The sequence below is a fragment of the Gracilinanus agilis genome, chromosome 3, assembly GCF_016433145.1.
Source record: "Gracilinanus agilis isolate LMUSP501 chromosome 3, AgileGrace, whole genome shotgun sequence".
Taxonomy (NCBI): Eukaryota; Metazoa; Chordata; class Mammalia; order Didelphimorphia; family Didelphidae; genus Gracilinanus; species Gracilinanus agilis.
The window spans coordinates 666787394-666801797 of record NC_058132.1 but is presented as its reverse complement, the minus strand read 5'-3'; the positions used below and the strand labels follow the sequence as shown (position 1 = coordinate 666801797).

The 14404-nt window shown below is 35.5% G+C and overlaps 1 protein-coding gene across 1 annotated transcript in view; it reads left to right on the top strand.

The window, feature by feature from the left end:
- WDR49 (WD repeat domain 49) overlaps positions 1 to 14404 on the top strand; it is a 163487-nt gene that overhangs the window by 134303 nt on the left and 14780 nt on the right. Inside the window, exons 15-16 of the mRNA XM_044669542.1 lie at positions 157 to 266; positions 1259 to 1405. Coding sequence (XP_044525477.1) covers positions 157 to 266; positions 1259 to 1405 — 257 coding nt within the window. The remainder of the gene's footprint in view (positions 1 to 156; positions 267 to 1258; positions 1406 to 14404) is intronic.

Here is a 14404-nt window from a genome sequence, read left to right as displayed (position 1 = left end):
TATTAAAAGGTGTGACTTGGTAAGTTCCCAAGCATAGCTAACAAGAAAATAGAAATATTGATTGCTGAAATAGCAAACATTCCTATAAGCTGGAAAGTGTTGTTATTCTTCAACTGTAGTTAATATTTCATCCCATAATGGATTGTTTTATTTCAGGTTCAACCAAGAGGAAAATACAAATTTCAACAAAAACCCTCAGGAAAGCACAACTTTAAAGAAAAAGACATACAGATTCTGCCATGGTGGAGTGCTCCAAAAGTCATCAAGTGAGTACTTATTAGCATATGGATTCTCATCTTTAGGAACCCATCAATCGATTAACAAGCATTTATTAAGCATCACTATGTTCCAAGCATTGTACAAAGCTAGAGATTGACCAGACTGTGAGATGCCAATAGGCTTGCTCATGATTAGAAAAAAACTGCAAAAAGGAAGTCAAAACAAAGGTCATCTTCCAATGCTGAGCTTTTTTCTCTAGGGACTGAGATGGGGACTGATTTCTGGTCCACATCACAGCCTCTAATAATGATTTCTCTCACTGCCAATCTTCTCTCTGCTTATGACTGGGGGAAACTTCACTCACAGAGAAATCAGTTGTTGTGTGAAGAATTCAGCCTGAGCTATAAAAAGATCCACAGTTATTTGATAACATTAAAAATGGTATAGAATGACATCTTGAATTGAATTTTTGTTTTTTCCTTCCTCTCATCTTTTGTCACATGAAGTAAAAAGCTCAATTTCTCTTTTTTTTTGTCCAAGTCATTTTTATGGGCATAATTAAAATGAATTCTCCTCACCTTGTGCACATATGCAATACAATAGAGCCTCCTTGGTTAACATTTGAGCAAAACTGAAAGACTTCTCCCATCCTCCCCCTAGCTCAGACCTTTATGTATTCTATTTTTAAGAAAGGGTTTATTTCTCTAGTTTTTAAAGGAATCTACACAAAGAACTCTATTTCTTAAGAATGAAAAAGAAATTGGAGATTTTCCAATGTTTCAGAATCCTTGTTTCTATGTGAAAATGATGAAGGAATAAAAAATAAAAATAAAAATGAATGGAGAGTCTTGGGTGCCATTTGGTCCCTTTGAATAAAAAAAGGACCACTGATTCAATTGGCCCAGCTGTGTTTACAGAGTTTGCCCAGCACTGCAGCTGCAAGAGCTGAGGAAGGATGGCCTTGAAAAGTTCACTTAACTAGAAAATTCTCTTGATTCTGGAGACTTAATGACTTTTAAAAAATCCTGTTGTTCTGAAGGTGCATTTAGGTCATTACATATTGGAACCCTGGAGGAGGTGGCCGAGGTGAACAAACCTGATTTCCTTGTCAACCCTGAGAAATACTTCAGGGAAAAGCCAGAGGAGGGATGCCCTAAAAACCTAAAGATTGCCTCACTTGCAGAAAGTAAGTTTTCCATTCTTCTGACTTTGTTATTCTCCCCAGGATGCCCTTCTTGTTAAATAGTAAGAGAAAAATAAAAGAATGAAAACAATTGGCTCTTTGCAATGTGAGTAAAGGTGAAATGGAATGTGAAGTCAGATACTGGGACAGCTCAGGCTGCTGATGGCAGACTTTCTGAAACGATAGCCAAGGGCCTGTTGAACCATGCTGAGATTTGAAGCAGAAACATTTTATTTGACAACTTTTCAGAAGCCAGGACCCTCTGAACATTTCTTATTATGATTCTGCCATTGATAAGGACCCATTTTCTCCCAATCGCCTTAATTAATTTTCAAAGCCTCATGAACCAGAGAAGAAGAAATGCCAAAGAATAGCATCGAATGAAGAGAAAGTCAAAGATTGGTTTCTGGTGATCAGATCTTGTTCTCATCATGTGGGATGCTATTTCTAGAGGATACTTCAGGGAACTATTTTGAGGCGTTGTACCATTACTAGTAGAGGGACATGACGATAGGATAAAAAACTCAATTTAGAATACAGAAGCAACTTTTTGAGGATTCTGACAAAAGGTGTGGGTCCAGAAGGATGTGTTGAGTTTCCTTAGAATTCAGAGTTCCTTTTTTTTCTCCTTACATATGGGACTCTAGTGGAGTTTCAAAAGAGGGAGATGACAGTTGCTATATAGAAGAACAAAAAATCAAGATAAGAGGAATCAAACTTGTGGCCAGAAAATCACCTGAATGAGGCAAGTTTAAAATGTGACTGAGACATTTTAAACAAAAGGAATAGAAACACAATACAACATGGATGTTGCTAGCATGTGGTTTTCTAAATCAATGTGCCTTCTGCAAGTTATGTTTCTATTTTAGTTTGACATGACTGGTCAAGATGGTTTCTTCAAACAAAAGTCCTATCAACAATGGGTAGACCAAGACAACGTAGCCTGATAGTCAAGGAAGGGCAAAGCCCTACAGAGATGCTTTGATACCTCAAAGTGCTCATGATACCAAGAACGTGCGTGTCCTGTCCAATGGTAAAGATCCCAGCCCAGCTAAGCCTTCTGTCCACATGTAATTCTCATCCATGGCAATCTGTAAAAAATCCTTGGAGGGTCTACTCAGTGCAATGGAGACCTTCCTTTAGCTTCTTTAACATTTGGTGGGTACCATTTTAGTATCTGGGTTGTCTTTTTAGTCTTTACATTCTAGAACCACTCTGCCTCTTTTTCCTATAACACATTTCCTTGTTGAGGGCTTTTACATCACTTCTTGCTTTCAAGTCATCAAGGATGGCACACCATGGTCCATTTATGGCCACCAGGTGTCTCTCTCTTTCCTTTTGGGTCATCATCACTGGATTTTTTTCCCCTCTTTTTTTTGGAAATCATGGTGTGATGATTACTGGCACTGAAAGAATTATTGGGAGAGTATAAATGCTAAAAAGGTAGAAAAAGCTCAAGATAATTTAAATATTCCATAATTTCCCAATCTAGACTACTCTTCGCCTCATTTCCAATTCTAGGTCAAGCACCTTATCTGCCTTCAGTACCTTTCCAAGATTTATGTATTCATCAACCAATTCAATGAAGTGTCCATAAAATTTGATGTCATAACCAGGGAAGTTGGCATTAATTCTTCTCCCACTTGTTTTTAATCTTCTGTGGATGACGAGGCCAATCCATTATTATTGAGAGCATGCAGTTATAATCGGGACCTTGTTGAAAAACAATATTGTCTGTCACTTAGAGCATCTGGAGGACCTTACTACGACAGGAAATCTTTCCATTTTAATTCTTTGTGGACATCCTCCATGACAGCGGGGAACATTTTGGCAGGCAGATAACTCCCTTTTTTATGCCTCATTTGATACTATAATTAGAATATCATTGAATAAAGTTACATTTATCAAAATGTATCATTTTTATCTAAGTTACATTTATCAAAAAATCTTACATGGTCTTAACATTTGCATAGGAGATTACATGTCAGGAAAGAGAGTTTATATATATATATATATATGTCTTTTTCCTCTATTCTACTAATAAGTTAAATTCTTTTTTTGTTGGAGCAGGATGGTATAATAGAAAAGAATCCTAGACTGAATCAGGAAAGCTGAGTTTGGATCCACTTAATAGCTGTATGATAATGGGAAGTTATTTCATATTAAAGAAACTTTCCTCATCTCTAAATGTGCCTGATGCTTCTTTTACTTCCTACCTCATAGAATTATCACTAAAAGATTTTTAAAACAGTAAAGTGCTATATTAGATGGAGTATTATTATTATTATTATTATTATTATTATTATTATTATTATTAACCCTTAACTTCTGTGTTTTGGCTCATAGGTGGAAGAGTGGTAAGGGTGGTCACAAAGCTGGGAAGTGTCTGAGGCCAGATTTGAACCTGGGACCTCCCATCTATAGGCCTGATTCTCAATCCACTGAGCTACCCAGCTGCACCCGGAGTATTATTATTATTATTATTAATTAAAAACAATGAATACAAAGGGATCTTGTATGACTTCTATTTTTCAATCAATTGAATTTTCTTTTTATGGAAATATTATCTGACATAGAAAATAGACCACAAAATTCTGACTGTTCTTTTCTCTTGTTTCCATCAAGATTTCTCAGCATACATGGAAAGGTCAATTTTGTCAAAAAAAATTATTATGGAAATGGGAAAGTAGGTATATGTACTGCAAATCACATGTCTTTTTTTAACTCTTACATTCCATCTTATAATCAATACTGTGTATTGCTTGCTTCTAAGGCAGATGAGCAGTAAGAAATAGGCAATGAAGGGTTAAGTGACTTGCCTAGGATTACAGTCTTTTGAAAAATCTTGAAAATAAACTTCTCAGTCCTTTAAAAGGGTAGTACCTTTACAATTTTCTTCCCTGACTCAGGTCAGAGACTTTGCTCAGGTCAAACTCTTCTCAGCTTAATTCTTAAATATCATTTTCATTTCTTTATAGAACTCTGGAATGATTCAGTTGTTAGAGTTCAAATATGGTGGTCCTATTGTCAGTGTTGACAAGAAATTATTCCATTAGAATACTGGGCAAATCATTTTTATTGTGGGTAGACAAAACCTCTGGTTTCTCCTGTAAATGTTCTGGGAGTGATCTGATTAGTAGTCTGGTAAGTTTTTGAAAATCCTCCTTTTCCCCACTAATTTTTGCTTCCTTATGAAATGGTACTGCTTGTAATCATTCATGATTCTAGTTCCACAATGTTGTCTTTGGCCGCCATACCTCTCCAACTGGTAAGGAGAGCAAACAAGTGTGGATTGAGGTGGCTTCTGGGCTCTTGTTCTCTACACTGTAGCCTTGGTTTTGCTCAAGTTAAACTTTCCTAAATTTGTCATTGTCTCTACTTTTACCCACTTTCCATTTTTTATAGTCAACAATATATAGACAATATAGTGTCTATATGTAGACACTAAATAAGTCAAGTTTGATATAATTGTTCCTGATGTCATTTTTATTTCCTCTAATTTGGAATTTATTTTTTCCTTCTTTAGCTAGTTGTTAGTCTGAATCAGTGATTCCCAAAGTGGGTGCTACCGCCCTCTGGTGGGTGCTGCAGCGATCCAGGGAAGAGGTGATAGCCACAGATACATTTATCTTTCCTATTAATTGCTATTAAAATTTTTTAAAAATTAATTTCCAAAGGGCTAAGTAATATTTTTTCTGGAAAGGGGATGGTAGGCCAAAAAAGTTTGGGAACCACTGGATTCTGAATGCATAAAGACAGTTGATTCCAGATAAGTCAAAAGATCATTTATTAAGTATCTACTATACATCAGGCACAATGCTAAGTGTTAAAGATACTAAGGAAGGAAATAAAAAAAGAAAATTGATTCTGACATGTTTTCCCTCTCAGGAATCATTCCTTTTATTTTTTAATTCATTAAATATATAGACACTTCAGGGAAATTAATGGTATTCTGTACTTTTCAACTTCTATTTTGAATAAAATATTCATGCTATGTAGGTGTTCATCTTTGTAGTAGAATAGAAGTTTTTAGTCTTTTAATTCTCAGTGTTGAACCATATTTTCCAAAATAATCTATTATTCTTTCCTATGCTCATTCTCCCACCAAAGCTCCTCCATTATACCTTGGGATGATATGATTTTTCATTTTCTATTTAAATAGTGACCCAGCACCTCACACTCTGGATTTATAAAGACCCTCAGTATAGTTTTTCTTCTCCTTCCACTATCCTGTCCTTTATGCTTCTTGTGCTCAAGATACCTCCATCTAGAGGTTATTGTTAGATTTCTCATATTGTAGGTTAAATGTTGGTAAAAGGGCCTTACAAACATCAAAGTAACCATTCCTGATAGCTTTTTGCCATTGCACAATCATTATTCTACACAATAGGAAATTTGTAAAAAAGCTAAAAGATCTTACAGTAGACCACTTATTTTTCTTGCTATTTACCTGCTACTCCTTTAATGAATCTCCTGCTTCTCCAGGACCTAGGGTAATCCTCCATATGCTTCCTAGCACCACTGCAAGGTTTGGAATCCCTTTGGAAGTAAAACAAACTTTGAGTTTCTAGTAAGTCAAATCCTAAAATTCTAGGGAGTATTTTTGCCACTTCCAGGAAGCTTTCAGGCTTATAGAACTACCCCGAGGATGTTAGCTCCCTCTCCAAGGGAAACATATTTGGAGTTGCCTGACGGGTCATTCATTTCTTAGGAAATCTATTTTTTAAGAATTTACAGTAGTAATGGGAGAAAATAAAGTCCACTCTTTTAAACTTCTCAGAATCATAGCCTATACTTCCTTCCTATTCTTCTTTTTTGGAGATCACATAAACCATACTCTTCTCCCAAAGATACTCTGCTCAAGAGCTCCACTTTTTTGCCATAAGGCTAATTTGAACTAAACAAAACAAACTTTAGGATTTACAGTTGCTAGAGAGGCAACCATGAGGCTAAGACTGCTTTGGAATACCCTCTCTCTAGAAGCCTAAAGATTTAGAGAAGAATCTAGAAATTTAGGAAATTTTACCACTTAGATATAGGGTCCCCATTTCTGTAACTGTTATACCTCAAGCTATGAAAATCGTGATTGAATGAAAACCATTTATTAACCCCTTTATTGAAAAAATGTCAATAATGATGTGGTTACCATTGCTTTAGACATATTTCCCTATGCTTGTCTTTGGACAAATATCTCACATTTAGAGTAACTGAGAATTACAATGTTTATTAATGATCTGAAGTCTGATTTATAACATTCTTATCTCCCGTGTTCCCCAGTTCAGTCAATGCCAGTAACTTCTTTTTACCTCCAGGATCAAATGTAAAATGCTTTGTTTCTCTTGTAAAGACATTCATAACCCATTCCTTTCCTAGTTTTCCAATCTCCTTATGCCACATATCCCACAATATACCCTGTAATCCAGGAATATTGGCCTCCTTGTTGTTCCTCATGTGAGGCATTCCACTTTCCCACTTTGGTTATTTTTCCTTGTTGTTCCTCATCTCTGGAACTCTCTTCCTCCTTATCTCTGTCTCCTAGATTCCTCCAAGTCTCATGTAAAATATTACCTTTTATAAGAAGCCTGACTCTATCTCTTAATATTAGTGACTTCCCTATAAGATTATCTCCAATTGTTGTTATTCAGTCATTCATTTGTGTTCTACTCTATGTGACCCCATGAAAGTCCACAGGGTTTTCCTGACAAAGATTTGTTGTAAATTCTATCAGTCCTGTCTGATTCTTCATGACTTCGTGGACCATAGCATGTCAACCACTTTTATCTTCCACTATGTCCCTAAGTCTGTACAAGTTTGTGTTCTTTGTTTCTATGACACTATCTATCCATCTCACCTTCCATCATCTCCTTTTCCTTTTTTCCCAATATGAGGGTCTTTTCCAATGAGTCTTGTCTTCTTATTGAAATCAGAGTGCTTTAGCTTAATCTTCAGTATCTGACCTTGCAGTGAATAGACTTAATTTCTTTTAAGTATTGACTGATTTGATCTCTTTGCTGTCCAAGGGACTCTCAAATGTCTATTCCATCACCACAATTTAAAAGTGTAGATTCTGAGGCACTCAGCTTTTCCTAAAGTCCAACTATAATACCTAGCTGTGTGACTCTGGGCAAGTCACTTGACCCCCATTGCCCACCCTTACCACTCTTCCACCTAGGAGCCAATGCACAGAAGTTAAGGATTTTTTTAAAAAGTCCAACTATAATAGCCATACATTAGTACTGGAAGTACCATACCTCTGACTATTATGGACCTTTGTGGGCAAGGTGATATCTCTGCTTTTTAGCATGGTGTCCACATTTTCCATTGATTTCTTTGTATGGAGTAAGCTTTGTTTAATTTCATGGTTGCAGTTGCTGTCTGTAGTAATCTTTGAGCCCAAGAATATAAAACTTGATACTACTTCCATTTCTTCTTTCTCTATTTGCCAGGAAGTAATGGGACCACTTGCCAAGATTTTAATATTTTTGATGTTAAGCTTCAAGCCAGCTTTTACACTCTCCTCTTTTTCCCTCATCAAAGGCTTCTTAATTCTTCATTTTCTGCCATCAGAGTGGTAAAGTCTATATTGTTAATCTTTATAATAATGAGATTATTAATATTTCTCTGGCTATCTAAATTCTGGATTTTGTTTCATTCAGTCTAGCATTTTGCAAGATTTACTCTTTATATGAAGCAAAAAAATAAGGTGACATTATACAGACTTGTCATACTCCTTTTCCAATTTTAAACTAATCAGTACTATATTTGGTACCTCTATTGCTTCTTGGCCAACATACAGGTTCCTCAGGATACAAATAAGAATGATGATTGGGCACTCCCATTTATTTGAGGAATTGCCATTTTTTGTTGTGATCCAAAAAATCAAAGACTTTAGTGTAGTCAATGAGGCAGAAGTTTTTCTTGAACTGCAGTGCTTTCTTTGTAATCTGGTAAATATCGGCAATTTGTTTTCTGGTTCTTCTGCCACTTCAAAAACCAGCTTATTCTTCTGGTGTTTCTTGATTAACAGGTTCTTGATGCCCAGGTGGCAGAATCTTAAACATAACCTAGCCGACATATGAAATGAGTGTCATTGTTTAGTAATTTGAATATTCTTTGGCATTGTTCTTCTTTAGGATTAAGGCATAAACTGATCCTTTCCAATCTAGTGGCCACCATTGGGTCCTCCAAATAAGTTGGTGTGTTGAATTCAGCATCTTAACAGCATCACACATATACATACATGTGTATATATATACACATATATGATATATATATACTATGTATATACACACATATACACAATGCACTTATTGTATATACACACATACACATATTGTATACACACATATAGATACACATACATGTCTGTCTGTATATGTGTATATTTATGTACATATGCATATATGTACATATGTATGTAAAATGAAAGCCAGTCTTCCATGGACTTCATAACATGGAAACCCTTATTTTATACCATGGGCAGCTGTGAGAGCATTGAGTTTGTTTTTTTCTTTAAACTATGCATAACATTTGTCCCAGAGATACTTAATTCCTGTGTATCTTTGAAGGTGATTTGGGAACAGAAATTTCTTTTCATAGAACTTCAGGCTTTGTCCATGGCTTTATCGAAGTGATGGCTTAGGGGAAGAAGACAATGCTACAAACAAAAGCTGGCAGGCAAAGTTCAAGAAAACTCAGATGTTATATTGATAATATTTATATTTGTGTAGCCCCTTCAGATTTTCAACGTGCTTAAGTTTTATTTTTTTAATTACACATAATACCATTTTTATTATTCATTTTTCTGATAACTTACAATCCATGTTCTCTCCTTCTCTCCCCAAGAAGGCAGGCAACATAATATAGGTTGTACTTATATTATTATGTAATGCATATTTCCATTTTAATCATGTTGTGAAAGAAGACATATTGCTAACATGAGAAAAATTCTTGGAGGAAATAAAGTGAAGAATGGTATATTTCAATCTACATTTAGAACTCCATCTGTTCCTTCTATGGAAATGTATATTCTTTTTTTTGGTCATGAGTCCTTTGGAGTTGTCCTGGATCTTTGCATTGTTGATAATAGTTAAATCTCTGATGGTTGATAATCATGCATTATTGCTGTTACTGTGTACAACGTTCTCCTGGTCATTTTCACTTCACTTTGCATCACTTCAGAGAAGTCTTTACAGGGTTTTAAAAATCACTTTGCTCATCATTTGTTATGGCACAATAGCATTCCATTACAATCATATGCCACAACAAGTTCAGTCATTTTCAGATGACTTCTGTTTCCTTCAATTTCCTGTTCTTTGCCAACACAAATAAGGCTGCTCCAAATGTTTTTTGTACAGGTGGATTCTTCTCCCCTTTCTTTAATCTTTTTGGGGTACAGGCCTAGTAATGGCACTGCTGAGTCATCAAAGTGCTTTCTCAATATTGTCTCATTTTACTCTCTTTAGGGTATTATTATCCCCTTCTTACAGATGAGAGACCTAAGGTTCTGCAAGCTAAGAAATGACTTACCTAACATGCTGGCATTGTCCTAGGCAGTCAAGGTCTTTTCCACTCTTGTGTGTGAGATTCTGGTCACTATGTCTTATTTTTTCTCTAGTCCAATTGAAGCAACAAATCCAAATTGAGTCAAGAGTCAGGAACTGGACTTCTGGGCTAAGATGGCTACATAATAGTTGCAGAACCCTTACTCTCCCTCCCCCACCCCACCTACAGTGCCAGAGTCACAGCCAGCATGCTAGAATTAAAGCAGTATAGGGCAATCTCTAAATTCTTGGCAGCTGATTAAGAGCTCCCCTGAGAGCAGCTAGACTTGAAACACCAGGAGTCTGAAGAGTGTGCACCTTGGGCATGGAGAAGGGAGTGGGGCTAGGGCAGCATACAACAGAAACCACATAGACTCAAAAAGTAGACTCAGGCAAAAACCAATCCATAGCTCCATACACAGAGATCCTGCCCTCTACACTCAGACTTTTTTTTATATTTTTAAACCCTTAACTTCTGTGTATTAGTTCCTAGGTGGAAGAGTGGTAAGGGTAGGCAATGGGGGTCAAGTGACTTGCCCAAGGTCACACAGCTGGGAAGTGTCTGAGGCCAGATTTGAACCTAGGACCTCCCGTCTCTAGGCCTGGCTCTCAATCCACTGAGCTACCCAGCTGCCCCTCTACACTCAGACTTTTGAGGGAAGCAAAAACCAGCACAGTAATGACTAGCAATGCTCAAGAAATACCAACCACCAAAAGGAACAAGAGAAAAACACTGACTGTATAATTTTTACATAGAAAAAAATCAAGAGCACAGGGGAGGCAGCAGAGAAGGACAAAAAAGTAAACACATCCACATTCTCCCAAAAAATGAATATTTGCCACAAGTTCTTGAAGAGTTCCAATCTGAGATCATGAGAAAGGTGGAAGAGATTTGGCATGAAAACTGGGAAATAGTTCAAAAAGAAAATAAGAGTTTAAAATGCAGAAATTCACAATTAGAAATTGAAGTTCAGAAATCAAATGAAATGATAAGCAAATTGAAGACCAGAAATGACCAGCTGGAAGCCATGAAGAGACAGATAGATCAGACTAAAAAGGAAAACCAAAATATTATAGTAAAAATCCAGTCTTTAAAGACTAGAATTGGGCAAGTAGAAGCCAATGATCTCACAAGACAGCAAGAATTAATAAATCAAAGTCAAACGACTGAAAAAATAGAAGGAAACATGAAATAACTCAATGAGAATTTAATAGACTAAGAAAACAGGTCTAGAAGAGACAATTTGAGAAGCATCAGTCTTCCTGAAAAATCAGAGCAAAAAGGAATCTTGATGTTATACTACAAGAAATTATCCAAGAAAATTGCCCTGATATCCTTGAACAAGAGGGCAAAATAGACATTGAAAGAGTCCATAGAATACCCTCTACACTAAATCCACAAAAGACAACCCCCAGAAATGTAATAGCTGAATTCAAAAGCTTCAAAGTTAAGGAGAAAATATTACAAGAAGGCAGAAAGAGACAAGGAACACCAAACAGGATTATGCAGGATCTGGCAGCCTCCACGCTAAAAGACCACAAGGCTTAGAATATGATAGTGAGAAAAGCAAGAGAAATGGGTCTACAACCAAGGATCACCTACCCATCAAAACTGACTATATGCTTCCAGGGCATTCCAGGAAAGTATGGGCATTCAACAAGATAGCAAATTTCCAAGTATTTGTAAAGAAAAGGCCAGAACTAAGTGGAAAGTTTGGTATCCAAACACAAAAATCAAGAGAAACATGAAAAGGTAAATAAGAAATAGAGGGGAAAGAAAAAAAAATTAAGGTTCTTCTTTAAGGGCTTCAACAAGATCAAATTACTTATATTCCTATATGGAAAATGTTATTTGTAACTATCAAAAATTGTATTCACTATTATAGTAATTAGAAGAACTATACATAGGAAAGGTAGGGGTACTAAGTGGTCTAAGGTGATATGCCAAAAAAAAAGAAAGGGGTAGGAGAACAGAAAATGGCACCAAGAGAAACTTGAAGGAATAAGAAAAATAGGATAATCTACACCACACAAAGAGACATGCGGAAAAGGGGAGGGGAAGAATACTATATAAGAAGGAGAGGAAGAGAGTATTAAAAGGAAATACTTAAGCCTTTTTTCAGTGGAATAAATTCTGAGAGGGAAGAGCAGCTAGATAAATTGGGATAACAAATTCTATCTTACCCTACAGGGAAAGTCAGAAGGGAAAAAAACAATTGGGGAGTGGGGCAGGGAGTACATAAAGGGAGGGAAAGGGGGGGAAGGAAGTTAATAGATGCTAAAAAATAACAAGAAGGGAATAAAAAGGGAGGTGGCAGAAAGTGTAGCAAAATAAGAATAGGAACTAGGGGGACTGATTAAAAGCAAACCACTGGTTTAAAAGGAAAGAGTAAAAGAAGAAAGGGCAGAATTAGGAGAGGATTTCAAAATGTTGGGGAATACACAGTTGACAATCATAACTCTGAATGTGAATGGGATGAACTCACCCATAAATTAGAAACCAAAAGCCCACCATATATTGTCTACAAGAAACACAAATGAGGCAGGTAGACACACACTGGGTAAAGGTGAAAGGATGGAACAAAATCTATTGGACTTCAACTGAGAAAAAGAAGACAGGAGTTGCAATCATGGTATCTGACAAAGCCAAAGTAAAATAGATCTGATTGAAAGAGATAGGAAAGGTAAACACATTCTGATAAAAGGCAGTATAGACAATGAGGAAATATCAGTACTTAACATGTATGCACCTATAGCATCCAAATTTCTAAAGGAGAAACTGGCAGAACTCAAGGAAGAAATAGATAATGAAATGATACTAGTGGGAGACCTAAACCTTCCTCTTTCAAATCAAGATAAAACAAACCAAAAAATAAATAAGAAAGAGGTAAGAAATGTGAATGAAATTCTAGAAAAATTAGAGTTAATAGATATGTGGAAAAAATAAACAGGGACAAAAAAGGAATACACCTTCTTCTCAGCAGCACATGGTACATTCTCAAAGACTGACCATGCATTAGGGCATAGAAACATGGCAAACAAATGTAAAATAACAGAAATAATAAATGCAACTTTTTCAGAACATAATGCAATAAAATAATAATTAGTATTGGTATATGACAGGCAAATCAAAAATTAATTGGAAATTCAATAATATGATTCTCCAAAATCAGTTAAAGAACAAATCATAAAAACAATTAATACTTTCATTGAATAGAATGATAATGATGAGACATCCTACCAAAATCTATGGGACACAGCAAAAACAGTACTCAGAAGGAAATTTATATCCTAGAGTGCATATTTAAACAAATTAGGGAGGGCAAAGATCAATGAATTGGGCATACAAATCAATAAAATTAGAAAGTGAACAAATTAAAAACTCCAAGATGAAAATTAAATTAGAGATTTTAAAAATTAAAGGAGAAATTAATAAAATCAAAAGTAAAAGAACTATTGAATTAGTAAACAAGACTAGAAGCTGGTACTTCGAAAAAACAAATAAAATTGGCAAAGTACTGGTAAATCTAATTAAAAAAAAGGAAAGAGAAAAACCAAATTGACAGTATCAAAGATGAAAAGGGAGACCTTACTTCTAATGAAGAGAAAATTAAGGCAATCATTAAAATTTATTTTGCCCAATTATATGGCAATAAATATAGGAATCTAGGTGATATGGATGAATATTTACAAAAATATAAATTGCCTAGATTAATAGATTAATAGCAGAAGAAATAGAATACTTGGATGATCCCATATCAGAAACAGAAACTGAAAAAGCCATCAAAGAACTCCTTTAAGAAAAAATTCCCAGGACCAGATGAATTCACAATCAATTCTATCAAACATTCAAAGAACAACTAATACCAATACTATACAAACTATTTGACATAATAAGCAGAGAAGGAGTGCTACCAAATTCCTTTTTTGACACAAATGTGGTACTTATCCAAAAGCCAGGGTGATAAAAAACAGAAAAAGAAAACTATAGACCAATAGAATAAAAAGATTCCAGCAAGTGATCACGAGAGTTATTCATTATGATCAGGTGGGATTTATACCAGGAATGCAAGGATGGTTAAACATTTGGAAAACCATTCACATAATTGATCATATCAACAAGCAAACCAATGAAAATCACATAATTATCTCAATAGATGCTGAAAAAGCCTTTGACAAAATACAACACCCATTCCTTTTGAAAACACTAGAAAGTAAAGGAATAAAAGGGCCTTTCCTAAAAATAATAAGCAGTATATATCTAAAACTATCAAAAAGCATCATCTGCAATGGGGATAAATTAGAAGCCTTCCCAATAAGATCAGGAGTGAAAAAAGGATGTCATTATCACCTCTATTATTTAACATTGTACTAGAAACACTAGCAATAGCAATTAGAGAAGAAAAGGAAATTGAAAGTATTAAAATAGGCAATGAGGAGACCAAGCTATGACTCTTTG